The following is a 22099-nucleotide window of genomic DNA, read 5'->3' on the forward strand; positions in this document are numbered from 1 at the left end:
TGACTGACCTATGTTCTATCTCCCTTCTTAAATATAGGTATTACGTTAGTTACCCGCCAGTCCTCTGACACGACATATTTTTCTAAAGAATTACTAAATATGTGTAGTAAAGACTCTGCTGTTTCTTCCCTAGATTCTTTTAAAATGTGCGGATGTAATCCGTCTGGACCAGCGGTTTTATCCTCTTTGAGTTTCATTAGTTAATTTAGTAGATCTCCTCGTTTTATTTTAAATGCAGTTAACTCATTACTAATCTTTCTCCACCTGTTCTATCTCCCTGGTAAATACTGAAGCAAAGTAATTATTTAATATTTCTGCCATCTATCGCTGTCTGTGGTATTATCCTCTCCATTCGCCCTATTCCCATCCTGACCTTCCTTTTTTTTAATTTATGTGGCTGTAAAATATTTTACTATTTTGTTTTATGTTCCTTGATAAATTTAATTTCATAGTTCCTCTTTGCCTTCCTAATTGCTTTTTTTGGCTTCTCTCCTAATCCTTTCATATTCTCCCTTATCATGTTTTCCGCTGCTGCCCATGAACTTAAGTTGTATAGATGGGAACAAGAAGTTACAAAGGGATATAGACACTAAGGCCGCGATTTTGCCTACTGAGGCAGACCCAGTGTGGACAAGGTAGGTGGCAGGTTGTTCCTCGTTCCCGCCTCCAGCCCGCTTTGTGAAAAGAATTTTACATTGATGGGGCTTGTTTAAGCACGCCCTGCGAGGTTTACAGCCAATTAAAAGGAAGCGGGTCTGACGATGCATCATCAGCCGATTTCCTTAAAGGGACCATGTCCAAATTGATTTTGACAGTTGTGCCGCCAGTGTTCTGCAGTACTGAGGTGCTGCAAACACTCACAATGACTACACAAAGGTGCACGGCTGCACCCATGCTCTCCCATGACTCCCTGTAGAGTCGCAGCACGCAGGCAGATTCTCTTCCCTTCCAATGGGCGGAAGAGACCTCCCCAGGAGACCAAAGCAGCCTGGTTGGTCATTGCACAGGAGGGCACAAGCCGGATTGTCATCAGGAGGATCTGGCTGTAATGGGGCAATCCTTTCAATGATCTCAGTAGAAAGCCACACTCAACCTGATGTGCCACTCATCACATCCCCATCACTCTGTCTTCCCTACTCTACTCCTGTACATCCTTACTCACTCCAACTTACCTTGCACCACCACATATCCCTTTCTCTCTATCTACATTCTCACATCCCCATCTCACTAGCCACCCCTCACACTCACCCTTGTCCAATCATACCAACTAACAACACACAAGGGTAGCCACTTGGGTCTTTTAGCCAATGTTCATGTAAGGTTTCTGCTGATGTGTTGCTAAACATTGAAATCTTTATTTTCGACACTTTGCCTTCTTGGACAGATTTGTGGGCACCTTTGAAAGCAGCTTAGTGAGTTGTAGTGAATGGTGAGACATAACAGTACCCTCCGCAATGGTGATAAGTGTGAAAGGAATGGCTTGGGCATTACAGGGATGTTTTATGCTACTGGTGTAGGGTGGTACCAACCTGGCGCATCATGTGGCAGCCAGGGTGTATAGCATCAAGTGAAGTACATCTGGCCATGGTGAGGCCGTCCCCGGCAACAATGTGTTCAGGTGCTGAACCCCTGTGTCCTGTGTAACATCAGGTGATTGCGGAGAAGGTTGGGTGGTGTTGGTGGTGATGCTGGTGCGCCTGGTGATGCTGGTGTTGGGGCTGATCATGGTGGGATTCTCAGGACTAAGGTGAGATTTTTTCAAGAGCACCGATGTTGCTGGAATAGATGGCAGCTGAAGCTGAGATGAGAGATAGCGATCTGTCAATGGTGAGAGAGGTTGCTCCAAAAAGGTGACAGTGAATACAGAGTTCACTGCAAATACTTTCAACCTGCATAAATATAGAAATAGAAAATAGATGGAGTAGGCCATTCGGCCCTTTGAGCCTGCACCACCATTCAATAAGATCATAGCTGATCATTCACCTCAGTACCCCCTTCCTGCTTTCTCTCCATATCCCTTTAGCATATCTAACTCACTCTTGAATATATCTAATGAACTGGCATAGACAACTCTCTGTGGTAGAGAATTCCACAGGTTAACAACTCTCTGAGTGAAGAAGTTTCTCCTCATCTCAGTCCTAAATGGCTTACCCCTTATCCTTAGACTGTGACCCCTGGTTCTGGACTTCCCCAACATCGGGAACATTCTTCTTGCATCTAACCTGTCTAGTCCCGTCAGGATTTTATATGTCTCTATGAGAACATTCTTCTCACATTCTTCTAAACTCCAGTGAATACAGGCCCAGTCAATCCAGTCTCTCCTCATATGTCAGTCCTGCCATCTCGGGAATCAGTCTGGTGAACCTTCGCTGCTCTCCCTCAAAAGCAAGAACATCCTTCCTCAGATTAGAAGACCAAAACTGAACACAATATTTGAGGTGAGGCCTCACCAAGGCCCAGTACAACTGCATGAAGACCTCCCTGCTCCTATACTCAAATCCCCTAGCTATGAAGGCCAACATGCCATTTGCCTTCTTCACCGCCTGCTGGGTACCTGCATGCCAACTTTCAATGACCGATGTACCATGACACCCAGGTCTTGTTGCACCTCCACTTTTCCTAATCTGCCGCCATTCAGATAATATTCTGCCTTCATGTTTTTACCACCAAAGTAGATAACCTCACATTTATCCACATTATACTGTATCTGCCATGCTTTTGCCCACTCACCTAACCTGTCCAATTCACCCTGCAGCCTCTTAGCATCCTCCTCACAGCTCACACCGCCACCCAGCTTAGTTTCATCTGCAAATTTAGAGATATTACACTCAATTCCTTCATCTAAATCATTGATGTATATTGTAAATAGCTGGGGTCTCAGCACGGAGCCCTGCGGCACCCCACTAGTCACTGCCTGCCATTCTGAGAAGGACCCGTTTATCCCTATTTTCTGCTTCCTGTCTGTCAACCAGTTCTCTATCCACGTCAATACATTACCCCCAATACCATGTGCTTTAATTTTGCACACCAATTTCTTGTGTGGGACCGAGTCAAAATACTTTGAAAGTCCAAATATACCACATCTACTGGTTCTCCCTTGTCCACTCTACTAGTTACATCCTCAAAAAATTCTAGAAGATTTGTCAAGCATGAGTTCCCTTTCATAAATCCATGCTGACTTTGACTGATCCTGTCACTGCTTTCCAAATGCACTGCTATTTTATCTTTAATAATTGATTCCAGCATTTTTCCCACTACTGATGTCAGGCTAACCAGTCTATAATTCCCCGTTTTCTCTCTCCTTCCTTTCTTAAAAAGTGGTGTTACATTAGCTACCCTCCAGTCCATAGCAACTGATCAAGAGTCGATAGACTGTTGGAAAATGATCAACAATGCATCCACTATTTCTAGGGCCACTTCCTGAAGTACTCTGGGGTGCAGACTATCAGGCCCTGGGGATTTATCGGCCTTCAATCCTATCAATTTCCCTCACACAATTTCCTGACTAATAAGGATTGCCTTTAGTTCCTTCTTCTCGCTAGACCCTCGGTCCACTAGTATTTCCGGAAGGTTATATGTATCTTCCTTCGTGAAGACAGAACCAAAGTATTTGTTCAATTGGTCTGCCATTTCTTTGTTCCCCATTATAAATTCACGTGATTCTGACTGCAAGGGACCTATGTTTGTCTTCACTAATCTTTTTCTTTTCACGTATCCATAAAAGCTTTTGCAGTCAGTTTTTATGTTCCCTGCAAGCTTCCTCTCATACTCTATTTTCCCCCTCCTAAATTAAATCCTTTGTCCTCCTCTGCTGAATTTTAAATTTCTCCCAGTCCTCAGGTTTGCTGCTTTTTCTGGCCAATTCATATGCTTCTTCCTTGGATTTAACACTATCCCTAATTTCCCTTGTTAGCCACGGTTGAGCCACCTTCCACAGTTTTATTTTTACTTCAGACAGGGATGTACAATTGTTGAAGTTCATCCATGTGATCTTTAAATGTTTGCCATTGCCTATCCACCGTCAACCCTTTAAGTATCATTTGCCAATCTATTTTAGCCAATTCATGTCTCAAACCATCAAAAAGTTACCTTTCCTTAAGTTCAGGCCCCTAGTCTCTGAATTAACTGTGTCACTCTCTATCTTAATAAAGAATTCGACCATATTATGGTCACTCTTCCCCAAAGGGCCTCACACAACAACATTGCTAATTAGTCTTTTCTCATTACACATCACACAGTCATACAGCTCAAATGTATATTCCAAATCCTGAAGGCTCCAGCTTCTAACATTGGAAAGTGAACAGCTGTGCAATAGTAGCTTTTATACTACTTTTGCAGCAATCAACTAGTCAGAGGAATGTAGATTTATTCATGGTGCCAAGCCCCGAAACCTCCCTCGGGAGCCGATGCCTCACAATTTGAGCCTCCTCCTGGAAATCCCCTCCGTGCCTTTCAGTTCTGCGTGGAAGGGATTCCCGTATGGTCTGCTCTTGCACACTCTCCACGTTGCCATCCTCATCTGCTATCCAGACACGCCATGGCGCACCATCTGGCCGTCCGGAGGAGTGCTCTCTATGCGGGAGTCCTCCCCTTATTTATTGGAGACTTGGCCTGGAGGGTGTTGCACGAAGCAGTCCTGTGCAATAAGTTTTTAAGTCGTTACATGGGCTCACAGGCCGTCTGCAATTTCTGCAGTCTGGACGAGTCCGTATTCCATGTTTATGTAGAGTGTGCGAAGTTGCAGCCCCTCTTCCAATATTTGAAGGGGCTGCTCCTCAAATTCTGGTTGCACTTCAGTCCCACACTCCTGATCTTTGGGCACCCTGTGCGGTCGGGAGTGGGCAGGTTGGAAGGCCTCCTCGTAGGATTGCTCCTGGGCATGGCCAAGGGGGCCATCAGCCGGCCCAGGCAGCGGGCGGTCGTTCAGCCCAACTGCCTACCTCTCTTCCGCGGTTACATCCGAGCCAGGGTTTCCCTCGAGATGGAGCACGCAGTGTCCACCGGTACGCTCGCGGCCTTCCACAAGAAGCGGGCGCCGGAGGGATGGAGTACATCATCACCCCCGGCAACCAAATTTTAATTTAAGTCTTAAATAAAGAGTCAGACCAGCTACTTCAAGCTCAAAGTAAGGTGTGACCGTAGTCCTTTATTACAGATCTGAGTGCCTCTCCAGCCTGTGAGGCCTCCTTATATACAGGTACTCCCAAGGGATTGTGGGATCCCTTGGGACTCCAGGGGATAAGCCCTCTGGTGGCTAGACATGGTATTTACAGGTTTACATACATAACACATAATTTGTCTATGTTTGTTGGTTTTAGTGCCCCCCACTCCCCTTTTTAAACCAGGGGGCACCTGTATAATTTGTTTTTAGTGCCCTCAAAAAAAAAGGGGGGCACTTGTCTGAAAGTGTTTGGAGTGTGCCCACACTCTAACCAAAGGGCACTTGATTAAAGTGCACTGCTAAAATAGTTGTAGTCATTGAAAACCCGACCTAATGATCCCTGGCCTCATGATCCCCGAGCTCCGGGAACCTTGTGAAAAAGCTGGAAAAATGGCAAGTACATGGTAAAATGCTGTTTAAGTACCTTTTAACAAGCTCTTAACTATGTCAATTGGCACCCCCACCGCTTGGTGTCGAGTCTGTAAAGCGCAGGCAGACCCGACACTTAGGAGACTGACTTGGAGGCGGGTTGACAACGGGCTGTCGACCCGCCTCTGAGCGCCAGCAAAATTCTGGCCTAAGTATGTGGACAAAACTGTGACTTGGAGTTCAATGTGTCAGCACTTAAGGAAGTGGCCCTAGAAATAATGGATGCATTGGTGATCATTTTCCAACAGTCTATCGACTCTGGATCAGTTCCTATGGACTGGAGAGTAGCTAATGTAACACCACTTTTTAAGAAAGGAGGGAGATAGAAAACAGGGAATTATAGACCGGTTAGCCTGACATCAGTAGTGGGGAAAATGTTGGAATCAATTTTTAAAGATGAAATAGCAGCGCATTTGGAAAGCAGTGACAGGATCAGTCAAAGTCAGCATGGATTTATGAAAGGGAAATCATGCTTGACAAATCTAGAATTTTTTGAGGATGTAATTAGTAGAGTGGACAAGGGAGAACCAGTGGATGTGGTGTATTTGGACTTTCAAAAGGCTTTTGACTCGGTCTCACACAAGAGATTGGTATGCAAAATTAAAGCACATGGTATTGGGGATAATGTACTGACGTGGATAGAGAACTGGTTGGCAGACAGAAAGCAGAGAGTTGGGATAAACGGGTCCTTTTCAGAATGGCAGGCAGTGACTAGTGGGGTGCCGCAGGGCTCAGTGCTGGGATCCCAGCAATTTACAATATACATCAATGATTTGGATGAAGGAATTGAGTGTAATATCTCCAAGTTTGCAGATGACACTAAGCTGGGTGGCGGTGTGAGCTGTGAGGAGGACGCTAAGAGGCTGCAGGGTGACTTGGACAGGTTAGGTGAGTGGACAAACACATGGCAGATGCAGCATAATGTGCATAAGTGTGAGGTTATCTACTTTGGTGGCAAAAGCACGAAGGCAGAATATTATCTGAATGGTGACAGATTAGGAAAAGGGGAGGTGCAACGAGACCTGGGTGTCATGGTACATCAGTCATTGAAAGTTGGCATAGAGGTACCCAGCAGCGGTGAAGGCGGCAAATAGTATGTTGGCCTTCATAGCTAGGGGATGAGTATAGGAGCAGGCAGGTCTTATTGCAGTTGTACAGGGTCTTAGTGAGGTCTCACCTGGAATATTGTGTTCAGTTTTGGTCTCCTAATCTGAGGAAGGACGTTTTTGTTATTGAGGGAGTGCAGCGAAGGTTCATCAGTCTGATTCCCGGGATATCAGGATTGACATATGTGGAGAGACTGGATCGACTGGGCCTGTATTCACTGGAGTTTAGAAGGATGAGAGGGGATCTCATAGAAACATAAAATTCTGACGGGACTGGACAGGTTAGATGCAGGAAGAATGTTCCCTAAGTTGGGAAGTCCAGAACCAGGGGACACAGTCTAAGGTTAAGGGGCAAGCCATTTAGGACTGAGATGAGGAGAAACTTCTTCACTCAGAGAGCTGTTAACCTGTGGAATTCTCGACCGCAGACAGTTGTTGATGCCAGTTCATTGGATATATTCAAGAGGGAGTTAGATATGGTCCTTACGGCTAAAGAGATCAAGGGGTATGGAGAGAAAGCAGGAAAGGGATACGGAGGTGATTAGCCATGATCTTATTGAAAGGTGTTGCAGGCTCGAAGGGCCAAATGGCCTACTCCTGCACCTATTTTCTATGTTTCTATGTCATCAACTTTGGCTGTAAGAAAGACAAATCAGAATATTTTCTTTATGGGGAGGGAGACACAGGGAGTTGTGTTGGAGCAAAGAAATTTAGGGGTCCATGTACACAAATCACTAAAAGCTGGTGCACAAATAAAAGAAGAAATGTAAAAGGCTAATGGGATGTTGGCCTTTAACTGAAGGGTGATGGAATACAAAAGGGGAGGAAGGTATGCTTCAGTTGTACAGAGCCTTGGTCAGGGTACTTTGTTCAGCTCTGGGCACTGCACCTCAGGAAGAATAAACTGGCCTTGGAGCGGATGCAGCGCAGATCCACCAGAATGTTACCAGTGCTTAAAATGGGTTACAATGGGCTCAATTTTGGCCCACCCCTTTTTTTCGGCGCACTTACCGGAGATGCGGCGCTTTTCTCCATTCAGAAGTGTGGTGAAAAAATTCTTCCCCACTTTGGCCGCTGTCCGGCATCTCCCCGGTCGTTGCGCAGCGTGGCCAGTCGAGACGGGGGTGGAACCAGCGTCCTGCACTGAAAACAGTGCCGGGACGTCTGCGCATGCGCATTGGAGTCTGGTCGCGTTGTCCGCGCATGCGCAGTGGCGCCGAAATTTGGCAATCGCCCATGTTTGAAAGGAATCGTAACTGCTTGTGTTTTGATGTCCGGTGAGTTTGCTTCTTGCAGCCTGCGTGTGCTCCGATATCGGCAGTTCCCGCCCCTATCCCTGGCCGAGTAGCCTCCCGCACCGGCCGCCCGCTGTTGAAGTAGCTGCTTGTGTTTTGCCCTTGCTGCAGCCTGTCCGGTGAGTTTGCTTCCCGCAGCCTGTGTGTGCTCTGATTCGGCAGTTCCTGCCCCTATCCCTGGCCAAGTGGTCTCCCGGTCGCCCCGGCCCTATCCCAGGCCGAGTGGTCACCCGGTTGTCCTGCACCTATCCCAGGCCGAGTGGCCTCCTGCACCAATCAGCTCGCTGCCTTGCCGGGCCAAGTTTTCAGATGAAGGTAGGACTTACTTCTTTTTTTTTTAATTGTTATTGAATGCTTATTACTTTTTGTGCTTTGTTTAGTGCTTTGTAAGACTTGGTGCTTTAGATGCAGGCCGAATGGCCTCGATGTACCTAACTGCGCTGATTTTTTAACTCTCCGCAAGGGTTTTCTGAAGTGGCCACATACGCTGGCCTAAGTAGATTTGGAGTAACTCTTAGCTGGCCAAAGTGGCCTAAATGGCCAAAACTGGCGTAGGTGGCTGGTAATGCCCCCTTTTGAGAAAAACTAAACTAAACTCAACTAAAAAAATCATTCACTTACACTGACGCAAATTGAATATGCAAAATGGGGATTTTTAAGATACGCCACAAAAATCAAGTTACTCCAAAAAAAACGGACCAACTCCTGGCCAAAATGCCCCCAAAAGGCTATGGTTGTCAGGACAATTGAAATTTTCAAGATTGAGATTGATCGAATTTTCGTTAAGTAAAGGGATCAAGGAATATGGAGAAAAAGTGTGTAAATGAAATTGAGGTGGAAATCTTACATTAAAGATGCTATAAAATGCAAATTATTGTTGCTGAAGAGTTCATTCTATTTCTTAATAACAACGCAGGGTGCTGATGGCAAGTCTCTCTTTAAAGATCTCTGAAATTGCTGGCTATGGAGCGTCAGCCTGCAAAACCTTCTGAAACAAACATCAACACGGTTGAGAAATGGCATTAAAAACTTGTTTTGTTAAAGTACATAGCTCCTGTATATAAAACAATCACATTAAAGGGAAGTGACAAGAGCTGTCATATGCACAAAGTAAATGCACTGACTTGCCAAAAGGATACCCATTAATAGGAAAGCTGAGAGCAGAAATGACACTCCAATCATGTCTCTTTTTATAGAACTGATCCTCAGGTTCGCCACCTAATCCCAAGCCCAAAATCGAATACAGAACAGGGAAAGGGCAATGCATAATTCAGTGGGTAGCACTTTTGCCTGAGTCAAAGTTCTGGATTCGATTCCCACTCCAGAAATTGGAGCACAAAATCTAGGCCGTCTTTCAGAAGTGAAGTTAAACCGAGGTCCCATCTGCTTTCTCAGGTGGATGTAAAAGATTCCATGGCACCCCAAGATAAGCAGGAGAATCCTCCCCAGTGACCCGGCCAATATTTATCTCTCAACCAACATCATTCATTTCGGCTAGCCAGCTCCTCCCCAAAAGCGCGGAACCATTTTCCGGGACAATCCAGAGTAGCAGCCGGTTCTCTGACCCATTATGTGTGATCACCAACATTGCACTGCCTAGCACTGGGATGATGTATTTGGTGTACGTCCGTAATTGCGTGTCAATGTGTTCTAGTTTGGGTCTGCTAGCTCTGAGTGGCCATAGTTTCTCGAATTGTTGGACACTCATAAGTGACTGGCTGGCCCTTGTGTCCAGCTCCATGCGTACCGGGATGCCATTTAATAGGACTTTCATCATCATAGGTGGCGTTTTTGTATATGAGCTGTGGATGTTTACCACATGAACCCGCTGAACTTCCGCGTCCATTGCTTTGTCCCAAGCATCAACCTGCCTTGCAGACCCCTCTTGTGGTTCATCTGCCTCGTAAATTAGCCTCGCGGCGGGCTTCCTGCACATTCTGGCTAAATGTCCACTGAAGTTACAATTTCTACAGATAAATTGTTGAAACCTACAGGTTTTTGCAGCATGTCTGCCCCCGCACCTCCAGCATAAGCTGAGATCGTTGTGAACAAAAGGGCTGTTACCAGGCATTCCTCTCTGATTGTCTCTTTGATTACTCTTGAGCACTCTGTTAATGGGTGTCAATGGCCCCATCCCGGGACGCATTGTCCACCATGATGGCGTACATGTCCATTCAACCTGCCATTGTCTCTGTTGAGGACCCACTCTAGAGTCTGTTGCTGCCTGGATGGTGTCGAATTGCCCTTGCCTGCCTGTGGGGTTCTAAGTCGCGTTTACAATGTTAACTCCCTGATCCATCGCAAAGTTGCAAGCAGAGTTGCGCGCATATATTATCTTGGTTTCCTTCTCGGATGCGAGCAGGTCTTTCATCAGCGCGTACGTCTTAGGTCCACAGCTGGTGAGTAGATGCGTCCTTCGTGACAAAGCTCTTCTGGAGCCTCTCAAAGAAATCGTCCCAGATCTCACCAACACAGTACCGTTCCTCTGTGCTACCGGTGGCCACTCGTGAGTCGTTGATTCCCGTTTCTCGTCGCCAAATGTAGTGTCCTTACACACTACAGTAAATTCACACGAGGCACATTCTGCAGACAAGGTCACTCTGTGACCTGAACCTTTATTCACAGGACCAAGAAGTGATTACCATGCGTTGGACCTCCCTTTATATGCCTGGATGACCAGGTGAGGAGTGTCTACCACAAGTTCACCCCCTATGGTCAAGGTGTACATTTCTTAGATGTATACAGTATGCAGTGTTGTTATGAAGGTTACAGTAACATGAAGGTTACATACATGACTTGCTATGGAAAACAAATGCCAGACGGTCATGGACCTCATCTCGAGGAGGGATATAAATATAGACTGATGTGCAGCAAGGTGCTCTCCAGCTCCTTGCCAGCAGGGAAATGCGGGTGGTCCTTGAGAGGGATGATGTTGAGAGGGTACATGGAAGTGGGAGCTCTTCTCAAAGCACTTCCACTTCTCCCCCGTTGCCTCCCCCTCAGTCAGAGCCCCCCACATGCTGCCTTTGATCCCAATGGCTGAGTCTGCCCCTGCACTGTTGCAGGAGGACCAGTCTTTGGTGGGGCTCTCACAGATGCCAAAACCCAGCGGACATGTGCCAAAAGTGTCAAAGCAGTCGCAACAGTGAAGTGAGCAGCCTGCCTCTAGCCCTGGTGAAGCCACAGGGGTTGCACCTCGTAGAAGCACGCGGAAAAGATGCACATGGGTGTATGACAAAATGATAGTGGTAAGTTTCAGTTATATTTATGACACATGTAAATGTAGTTCTTTGCAACACTTTCTGGTCTTCTCCATTTTTGTCTGCCAGCTGAGAAGTGGACTCGTCACTTAGAGTGAATAGTGAGACATTAGTTAATCTCAAGCATCTGAAGCGCATCTTCAGCTTGCCTATTGCTTGCTCTATGACACATCTGGTGGACATGTGGCTGTCATAACACACTTCGGCCACCTCAAGGGTGTCATCAGCCACGTCCTCAGTGGATAGCCCTTGTCTCCAAGCATCCAGCCGGAAAGTCTGTTTCGAGGTGCGAAGAGCTGAGGGAGGGTGGATTGGTGCAGCACGAAAGAGTGATGATAGCTGCCAGGAAATCTGGCGCAAACATGCATGATGACCTTTTTGTTATGTTGCCTCCCTGGTGCAAGGGTCAAGGATGTCTCGGAGCGGGTGCAGGACATTCTGAAAAGGGAGGGTGAACAGCCAGTTGTCATTGTGCACATAGGTTCCAACGATATAGGTAAAACACGGGATGAGGTCCTACGAGACGAATTTAGGGAGCTAGGAGCTAAATTAAAAAGTAGGACCTCAAAAGTAGTAACCTCAGGATTGCTACCAGTGCCATGTACTAGTCAGAGTAGGAATCGCAGGATAGCTCAGATGAATACGTAGCTTGAGAAGTGGCGCAAAAGGGAGGGATTCAAATTCCTGGGACATTGGAACCGGTTCTGGGGGAGGTGGGACCAGTACAAACCGGACAGTCTGCACCTGGGCAGGACCGGAACCAATGTCCTCGGGGGAGTGTTTGCTAGTGCTGTTGGGGAGGAGTTAAACTAACATGGCAGGGGGATGGGAACCTATGCAGAGAGACAGAGGGAAATAAAATGGAGGCAGAAGCAAAATATAGAAAGGAGAATAGTAAAAGTGGAGGGCAGAGAAACCCAAGGCAAAAAACAAAAAGGGCCACATTACAGCAAAATTCTAAAGGGGCAAAGTGTGATAAAAAGACAAGCCTAAAGGCTCTGTGCCTCAGTGAGAGGCGTATTCGTAATAAGGTGGACGAATTAACTGCGCAGATAGCAGTTAACGGATATGATGTAATTGGCATCATGGAGACATGGCTCCAGGGTGACCAAGGCTGAGAACTCAACATCCAGGGATATTCAACATTTAGGAAGGACAAGCAGAGAGGAAAAGGAGGCGGGGTGGCATTGCTGGTTAAGGAGGAAATTAATGCAGTAGTAAGGAGGGACATTAACCTGGATGATGTGGAATCGGTATGGGTGGAGCTGCAGAATACAAAGGACAGAAAACGCTAGTGGGAGTTGTGCACAGTCCAAACAGTAGTAGTGAGGTTGGGGACAGCATCAAACAAGAAACGAGGGATGTGTGCAATAAAGGTACAGCAGTTATCATGGGTGACTTTAATCTACATATTGATTGGGCTAACCAAACTGGTAGCAATGCGGTGGAGGAGGATTTCCTGGAGTGTATTGGGGATGGTTTTCTTGACCAATATGTCGAGGAACCAACTAGAGAGCTGGCCATCCTAGACTGGGTGACGTGTAATGAGAAGGGACTAATTAGCGATCTTGTTGTGCGAGGCGCCTTGGGGAAGAGTGACCATAATATGGCAAAATTGTTTATTAAGATGGAGAGTGACACAGTTAATTCGGAAACTCGGGTCCTGAACTTAAGGAAAGGTAACTTCGACAGTATGAGGCGTGAATTGGCTAGAATGGACTGGCAAAGGATACTTAAAGGGTTGACGATGGATAAGCAATGGCAAATATTTAAAGATCACATGGATGAACTTCAGCAATTGTACATCCTGTTTGGAATAAAAATAAAACGGGGAAGGTGGCTCAACCGTGGCTAACAAGGGAAATTAAGGATAGTGTTAAAACCAAGGAAGAAGCATATAAATTGGCTAGAAAAAGTAACAAACCTGAGGACTGGGAGAAATTTAGAATTCAACAGAGGAGGACTAAGGGTTTAATTAAGAGGGGGAAAATAGAGTACGAGAGGAAGCTTGCAGTGAACCTAAAAACTGACTGCAAAAGCTTCTATAGATATGTGAAGAGAAAAAGATTAGTGAAGACAAATGTAGGTCCGTTGCAGTCGGATTCAGGTGAATTTATAATGGAGAACAAACAAATGGCAGACCAGTTGAACAAATACTTCGGTTCTGTCTTCATGAAGGAAGACACAAATAACCTTCCGAATGTACTAGGGGACAGTGGGTCCAATGAGAAGGAGGAACTGAAGGATATCCTTATTAGGCGGGAAATTGTGTTCGGGAAATTGATGGGATTGAAGGCCGATAAATCCGCGGGGCCTGATAGTCTGCATCCTAGATTACTTAAAGAAATGGCCCTCGAAATAGTGGATGTATTCGTGATCATTTTCCAACAGTCTTATCGACTCTGGATCAGTTCCTATGAACTGGAGGGTAGCTAATGTAACACCACTTTTTAAAAAAGGGGGAGAGAAAACGGGTAATTATAGACCGGTTAGCCTGACATCAGTAGTGGGGAAAATGTTGGACTCAATCATTAAGGATGAAATAGCAGCGCATTTGGAAAGCAGTGACAGGATCGGTCCAAGTCAGCATGGATTTATGAAAGGGAAATCATGTTTGACGAATCTTCTGGAATTTTTTGAGGATGTAACTAGCAGATTGGACAAGTGAGAACCAGTGGATGTGGTGTATTTGGACTTTCAAAAGGCTTTTGACAAGGTCCCGCACAAGAGATTGGTGTGCAAAATCAAAGCGCATAGTATTGGGGGTAATGTGCTGACGTGGATAGAGAACTGGTTGGCAGACAGGAAGCAGAGAGTCGGGATAAACAGGTCCTTTCAGAATGGCACGCAATGACTAGTGGAGTGCTGCAGGGCTCAGTGCTGGGACCCCAGCTCTTTACAATATACATTAACGATTTAGATGAAGGAATTGAGTGTAATATCTCCAAGTTTGCAGATGATACTAAATTGGGTGGAGGTGTGAGCTGTGAGGGGGACGCTAAGAGGCTGCAGGGTGACTTGGACAGGTTAGGTGAGTGGGAAAATGCATGGCAGATGCAGTATAATGTGGATAAATGTGAGATTATCCATTTTGGGGGCAAAAACATGAAGGCAGAATATTATCTGAATGGCGGCAGGTTAGGAAAAGGGGAGGTGCAATGAGGCCTGGGTGTCATGGTTCATCAGTCATTGAAGGTTGGCATGCAGGTACAGCAGGCGGTGAAGAAGGCAAATGGTATGTTGGCCTTCATAGCTTGGGAATTTGAGTATAGGAGCAGGGAGGTCTTACTGCAGTTGTACAGAGTCTTAGTGAGGCCTCACCTGGAATATTGTGTTCAGTTTTGGTCTCCTAATCTGAGGAAAGACGTTCTTGCTATTGAGGGAGTGCAGCGAAGGTTCACCAGACTGATTCCAGGGATGGCTGGGCTGACATATGAGGAGAGACTGGATCAACTGGGCCTTTATTCACTGGAGTTTAGAAGGATGAGAGGGGTTCTCATAGAAACGTATAATATTTTGACGGAACTGGACAGGTTAGATGCGGAAAGAATGTTCCCGATGTTGGGGAAGTCCAGATCCGGGGACATAGACTTAGGATAAGGGGTAGGCCCTTTAGGACTTAGATGAGGAGAAACTTCTTCACTCAGAGAGTTGTTAACCTGTGAAATTCCCTGCCGCAGAGAGTTGTTGATGCCAGTTCATTGGATATATTCAAGAGGGAGTTAGCTATAGCCCTTACGGCTCAGGGGATCAAGGGGTATGGAGAGAAAGCAGGAAAGGCATACTGAGTGAATGATCAGCCATGATCTTATTGAATGGCGGTGCAGGCTCGATGGGCCGAATGGCCTACTCCTGCACCTATTTTCTATGTTTCTATTAAAACAGATTATCTTGTCATTATCACGTTGCTGTTTGTGGGAGCTTGCTGTATGCAAATTGGCTCCAGCATTTCCTACATTATAACAGTGACTACACTTCAACAAGTACTTAATTGGCTGTAAAGTGCTTTGGGACATCCTGAGGTCATGAAAGGCATTACAGAAGTACAAGTTCTATCATTTTTACCCACAGTAAGTGTAAAACATTGAAAGAATTACTGTGGCCAATTACTGTGGCCAATCAATGCCTGATGCAACAGAACGTTCGCTTTGTATTTTCAAAGTTTCTGGATAGCTGGACAGGTGGGACCCAAGGTTAAGCTTGGAATTTATACCACAGTATTCATCACTTGCCAAAGTTAACTCATTCAACAGCAGTGAGATGTGTTGGGGAAAGTCAAAAAGATATGTTGGAAATGCAACAGATTGAATGGAGCTCAGTGGGCGTGAGGAATTACTGTTAGTGTTGCCTCTGGTTTGCCATTAGAGTGGTCAACCTAAAAGAAATGTTAGGAATGAGGTGGACCTCTAAATGAGCTGCGTCTGTGCTTTATGCTGGCACATGGTTGTATGAAAATATGAGTTTGTATTTCTTTTTTCAATACACTTTTTGATATCGAGTACACCATTTTAGAAATTTTCAGACACACCACTCAAAAAACAGAGACAGCTGTCCACAGTCGGGGAATGACAGGAAATGAAACACATAACAATGCAAATTGGAATCGCATTTAAACAGATCAAACTTGAGACTGAAATAGAAACATAGAAAATAGGTGCAGGAGTAGGCCATTCAGCCCTTCTAGCCTGCACCGCCATTCAATGAGTTCATGGCTGAACATGCAACTTCAGTACCCCATTCCTGCTTTCTCACCATACCCCTTGATCCCCCGAGTAGCAAGGACTTCATTTAACTCCTTCTTGAATATATTTAGTGAATTGGCCTCAACAACTTTCTGTGGTAGAGAATTCCACAGGTTCACCACTCTCTGGGTGAAGAAGTTTCTCCTCATCTCGGTCCGAAATGGCTTACCCCTTATCCTTAGACTGTGACCCCTGGTTCTGGACTTCCCCAACATTGGGAACATTCTTCCTGCATCTAACCTGTCTGAACCCATCAGAATGTTAAACGTTTCTATGAGGTCCCCTCTCATTCTTCTGAACTCCAGTGAATACAAGCCCAGTTGATCCAGTCTTTCTTGATAGGTCAGTCCCGCCATCCCGGGAATCAGTCTGGTGAACCTTTGCTGCACTCCCTCAATAGCAAGAATGTCCTTCCTCAAGTTAGGAGACCAAAATTGTACACAATACTCCAGGTGTGGCCTCACCAAGGCCCTGTACAACTGTAGCAACACCTCCCTGCCCCTGTACTCAAATCCCCTCGCTATGAAGGCCAACATGCCATTTGCTTTCTTAACCGCCTGCTGTACCTGCATGCCAACCTTCAATGACTGATGTACCATGACGCCCAGGTCTCGTTGCACCTCCCCTTTTCCTAATCTGTCACCATTCAGATAATAGTCTGTCTCTCTGTTTTTACCACCAAATTGGATAACTTCACATTTATCCACATTATACTTCATCTGCCATGCATTTGCACACTCACCTAACCTATCCAAGTCACTCTGCAGCCTCATAGCATCCTCCTCGCAGCTCACACTGCCACCCAACTTAGTGTCATCCGCAAATTTGGAGATACTCCATTTAATCCCCTCATCTAAATCATTAATGTACAGTGTAAACAGCTGGGGCCCCAGCACAGAACCTTGCGGTACCCCACTAGTCACTGCCTGCCATTCTGAAAAGTACCCATTTGCTTCCTGTCTGACAACCAGTTCTCAATCCATGTCAGCACGCTACCCCCAATCCCATGTGCTTTAACTTTGCACATTAATCTCTTGTGTAGGACCTTGTCGCAAGCCTTCTGAAAGTCCAAATATACCACATAAACTGGTTCCCCCTTGTCCACTCTACTGGAAACATCCTCAAAAAATTCCAGAAGATTTGTCAAGCATGATTTCCCTTTCACAAATCCATGCTGACTTGGACCGATCATGTCACCTCTTTCCAAATGCGCTGCTATGACATCCTTAATAATTGATTCCATCATTTTACCCACTACTGAGGTCAGGCTGACCGGTCTATAATTCCCTGATTTCTCTCTCCCTCCTTTTTTAAAAAGTGGGGTTACATTGGCTATCCTCCACTCGATAGGAACTGATCCAGATTCAATGGAATGTTGGAAAATGACTGTCAATGTATCCGCTATTTCCAAGGCCACCTCCTTAAGTACTCTAGGATGCAGTCCATCAGGCCCTGGGGATTTATCAGCCTTCAATCCCATCAATTTCCCCAACACAATTTCCTGACTAATAAGGATTTCACTCAGTTCCTCCTCCTTACTAGACCCTCAGACCCCTTTTATATCCGGAAGGTTGTTTGTGTCCTCCTTAGTGAATACCGAACCAAAGTACTTGTTCAATTGGTCTGCCATTTCTTTGTTCCCCGTTATGACTTCCCCTGATTCTGACTGCAGGGGACCTATGTTTGTCTTTACTAACCTTTTTCTCTTTACATATCTATAGAAACTTTTGCAATCCGTCTTAATGTTTCCTGCAAGCTTCTTCTCGTACTCCATTTTCCCTGCCCTAATCAAACCCTTTGTCCTCCTCTGCTGAGTTCTAAATTTCTCCCAGTCCCCGGGTTCGCTGCTATTTCTGGCCAACTTGTATGCCACTTCCTTGGCTTTAATACTATCCCTTATTTCCCTTGATAGCCTCGGTTGAGCCACCTTCCCTTTTTTATTTTTACGCCAGACAGGAATGTACAATTGTTGTAGTTCATCCATGCGGTCTCTAAATGTCTGCCATTGCCCATCCACAGTCAACCCCTTAAGTATCATTCGCCAATCTATCCGAGCCAATTCACGCCTCATACCTTCAAAGTTACCCTTCTTTAAGTTCTGGACATGGTCTCTGAATTAACTGTTTCATTCTCCATTCTAATGTAGAATTCCACCATATTATGGTCACTCTTCCCCAAGGGGCCTCGCACAACGAGATTGCTAATTAATCCTCTCTCATTACACAACACCCAGTCTAAGATGGCCTCCCCCCTAGTTGGTTCCTCGACAGTGGTCTAGAAAACCATCCCTTATGCACTCCAGGAAATCCTCCTCCACCGTATTGCTTCCAGATTGGTTAGCCCAATCTATGTGCATATTAAAGTCACCCATTATAACTGCTGCATCTTTAATATGCTATAACAAGTAAAAAAAAATTTTTAAACATGGTAGCAACCTTGCATAAAATCTTTAAGAGAGTGCAGTAGTTTGGGGGGGGATTATTGATTTCTGTCTGTCTCCCCCGATCCCGAGCAGTGAGAATGAGAATGTCTGAGAGACTGCCGCCCATTCCTCTGGACTCGGGGACAACCTGCCAGGCAGCACGTCCGCACCACCTGACCGCCGCCATCATTCAGACTGGCACAACGGAAATCTATAAACGACATTTTCAAGACTACAGGATCCATTAAAAACACTAACTGTATTGTTTATGTATGTTTTTTTCCCCTCAAAAATAAGCCGCTTTTTAGGTTATGATTCTTAAAAAAGATGTAACCCCCACTGCCACACACACGTTATGCCCATATCAATGATGGCGACGAGTGACAGTGGGATTTGGTGGTTGGGCTCGAGAAATGTCCGTTAGAGAAAGAACCCAGAGTCCAGGTCAGTCCGACATGACACATTATTCACAGTCTTTAAATAGGAGATTAACATTAAATAACATTCGCATGCAAAGAGAAAAAGGGCACCAAGGGAAAGGAAAGACGTGTCTGAGGGAAAAGCTCCATGTGCCATTCTTTAATAAATATTTCGATCAAATATTCCGCACAGAACAATAAAACCACGCCTGCCTGTGGAAAAACTAACTTTCACTGAAAGGATTCAACGCTTTAGAGATGGCCACCTTATTTTCCTCACCCTCTATTTCGATTATTTAAACATTTTCCACCCGGTTAATCTCTCCTGGAGTCGTAATCCAGGTGCTTTTTTATCAAGGAGTTGAATCCGCTCATGTTTCTGTCTCGTTTATTAATGGGGTGGGGAAAGAGGTTGAAATGCTGCAAATATTGCTTTTTATGTCCGGAGATGGCAGCTCTGGTGATCTTTCTCGCTGTGTTTTTTTCTTAAATTGTTATTTGAATGGTGGAAAGGGAATTGGAAAATGTTACCTTGTGCATCTCCCCCGCTGGTCAGCACCGCTATGGATTTCCCAGCACCTCTGCTCCTCAGCTGCTCCATGTCTACTTGAGCCATGATGTCTACTCCTCTCCTTCCTTGCAAGCTTTCTGTTTTAGGTCGGGTTCCCTGGCCCAAAGGTCAGATCACTCGTGTCTGTCTACACGAACAAAGCCCCTTCCTACAACTGATTGCAAATGACTCTAGCTAAGGCATGCCCACATCAAATGTGTGTTTCATATCTCCGCCCTCATGTCTTTTTTTAGACATGCCTTTTACGAAAGGTACACATTATGCAGCTTTAAGCAAGAATTATGTCACAATTTGTATTTCCTTGGTGAAAATGCAGATTTATTTTAAAGTCGATTTCTTTCTTTTGGTGTAGTACTTTTGCCCCCCTCCTTGCAAAACTAGAAACTATTCTGATGCTAAACACTGATTCGAAGTGTAAGAATCTGAAAAACAGCATAAATTTTGTAATGCATAACCCTGCCTTCAGTTTAGGATTGGCATGACCGGTTCTATATTTGCCCTTGACAGATTGAGTCCATAATGCTCTGATTTTATTTCAGGGATAAGAATTAAGGATTATGCTAAATTTTCAAATAAATGACAATTCACCGCTTAATATATATTAAGAAACAAATTGTATTTATATAGTGCCAACATTACAAATAAATTACTTTGAAGCATAATAAATGCTGTTATGTGGGTGAACAGCCGTTTTGCACACAGCACAATCTCACAAACAGCACTGAGATGAATGGCCAGTTAATCTTTTTTGGTGGTGTTGGTTGAGTAAGGAATTTTGGTTGAGGGAACATAAGAGAAGCAAATGGTATGTGAAGTGGGCCAATAAGTCACTCTAGACAAAACAGACATGGAATAAAGGGTTAAAGTGTGTATGTGCAGAAAGCAGAAGCATCCTTTGAATTAGATGCAAGTAAGAAACGAGAATGTAAAATCTGCGCTATGTCGCAAGGTCTCATCAGCTCCCTCATGTCCTAACAAGAGATAACACGAGAATGCTATGTCTCAGACCGACACTTCAGCAAGAGCGGTACCCAAAATGAACAGAGGTCAAATAACATGAGAATTGGAGCCAGGCACAGGAGAGATAAATAACATTCCAAAGCTGCATACACAACCCAGAAATGCATTGGGGGGAAAGGTCCCAGGGGTAGGCGGGATACGAACCAGCTTCACCTGAATGACAAGGGGCTGTGTTCAGTCAAATCAATGTCTGTCTCATGTATTGAATGTCCGGCCATTATAGGCCGAGTAACTGTATAAAAACCCTGTGTGTTCTTTGTTCGGAGAGAAACGGGTACGGAGAGTTCAGTAGGGACTGACTTGCGGCCTGCTTTCTCCCTTGCAGGTAAAATAAACTTAAATGGGTTTGATTCCTAACAGACTGTGTCGAGGTTAATTATTTAATCCACCCTTCAGTATGGCTCTCAGGAAAAAAATATACTAAGGAGGGGGGAAGTGAGGAGGAAGGGTAGGGGAATGAGAGGGGAGATGAGGGGAGAGGAAGTAAGGAGGGAAAGAGAGGAGCAGTGGGGTAGAAGAGGTGGGGGGGTGAATTTATATACATGTGGTGGCCATCCGGGCCATTTAAACACAAGGCAGCCGTTGAAAAATCTTGGCATTTCCACTTTTCCCAATCGGACTTTTGGGTTTTCATTCAAATTATATAGAATTCATGCCACTTTTTTGATTGCTTGGAGGGGGCAGGAAGGGCACAGCAGTCCATTACATCGTAGGAGGAGCCTCACTTAAGTTAATGAGTCACATAATGAGTGACTTTTACAGGGCTACTTATAGGCACAATGCCATTAGAACTTTGTGGCCACTCTGTTTCTAATACATACTAAGTAAGTCATTACTAATACCTTTTATATATACTGCTTTTATCCGACATCCACTTGTTGAGGAATAATTTTTTTCACAATATGTTGTAATTTCACTTTTTTTGTTGTTGGATAATGGTGCAGAATCTTAGAATATTAACTCAGCGATACTAACTGATAATGTACAACCTCACCAAATACTGGATTCCTCCTTGTTGGCAAATTATTTGCTTATTTGCAGTGTAGTCTGGTATCTGATTTGGAATGCGACACTGCATACAAGTTTTTTATGTTTTCCATTTTTGTGGCATTTTCCTATTCCACGAAGCCTTTGTTTCTTCAATGTATTTTTGTTTTATTTCTTCAGTACATCTTTCTATTACGTGACTGAGATGATCTGTTACTTCACCCAGCAATCCATCCACTGATACTTCTTCCCTGTGTTTGTTTGTCTGCTTGCTATTTTTCCCTCCTGTCCCCTTTTTCGGATACTATTAAGATATTTTATCCATCTCTTATTATTCAATGCTGAGGAAGGGAATGCATCAGAAACACCAACTCCCTCTGCTCCACAGATCGTGACTGACTTGCAATGTGTTCCAGATTTTTCTGTTCCTGTTTCAGATTTCCAGCTTTTTATTTACGAAATCTTGTGCTTACTTGGAAATTATGAGCGGGATAGATTGTCGGAAACAATTTTTGCCTATTTCTCATCATTCATCTCCTGAAGGCTTTGAGTCTTGCTGGGCTGTTTCATGATTGTCAGCTGTGCTCCAGTGGTCATTCTTTGTGTAATCCTGGGCAATGAGTGCATCTCGGTACTAGTTAGGTTTGGGGGTGGGGTGGGGTGGTGGGCAGTGGGTAGACAGGACGA

General features: G+C 45.0%; 1 protein-coding gene across 2 annotated transcripts in view; it reads right to left on the bottom strand.

Annotated features, from left to right (window-relative positions):
- The window catches only part of LOC139260075 (ATP-dependent 6-phosphofructokinase, liver type-like), a 105094-nt gene extending 85525 nt beyond the window's left edge, over positions 1-19569 (bottom strand). For both annotated transcript variants that reach the window (XM_070876204.1, XM_070876206.1), the window contains exon 1: positions 19366-19569. In XM_070876204.1, coding sequence (XP_070732305.1) covers positions 19366-19450 — 85 coding nt within the window. In that variant the 5' untranslated portion in view covers positions 19451-19569. The remainder of the gene's footprint in view (positions 1-19365) is intronic.
- Positions 19570-22099: the final 2530 nt, after the last annotated feature.

The sequence above is a fragment of the Pristiophorus japonicus genome, chromosome 3, assembly GCF_044704955.1.
Source record: "Pristiophorus japonicus isolate sPriJap1 chromosome 3, sPriJap1.hap1, whole genome shotgun sequence".
NCBI lineage: Eukaryota > Metazoa > Chordata > Chondrichthyes > Pristiophoridae > Pristiophorus > Pristiophorus japonicus.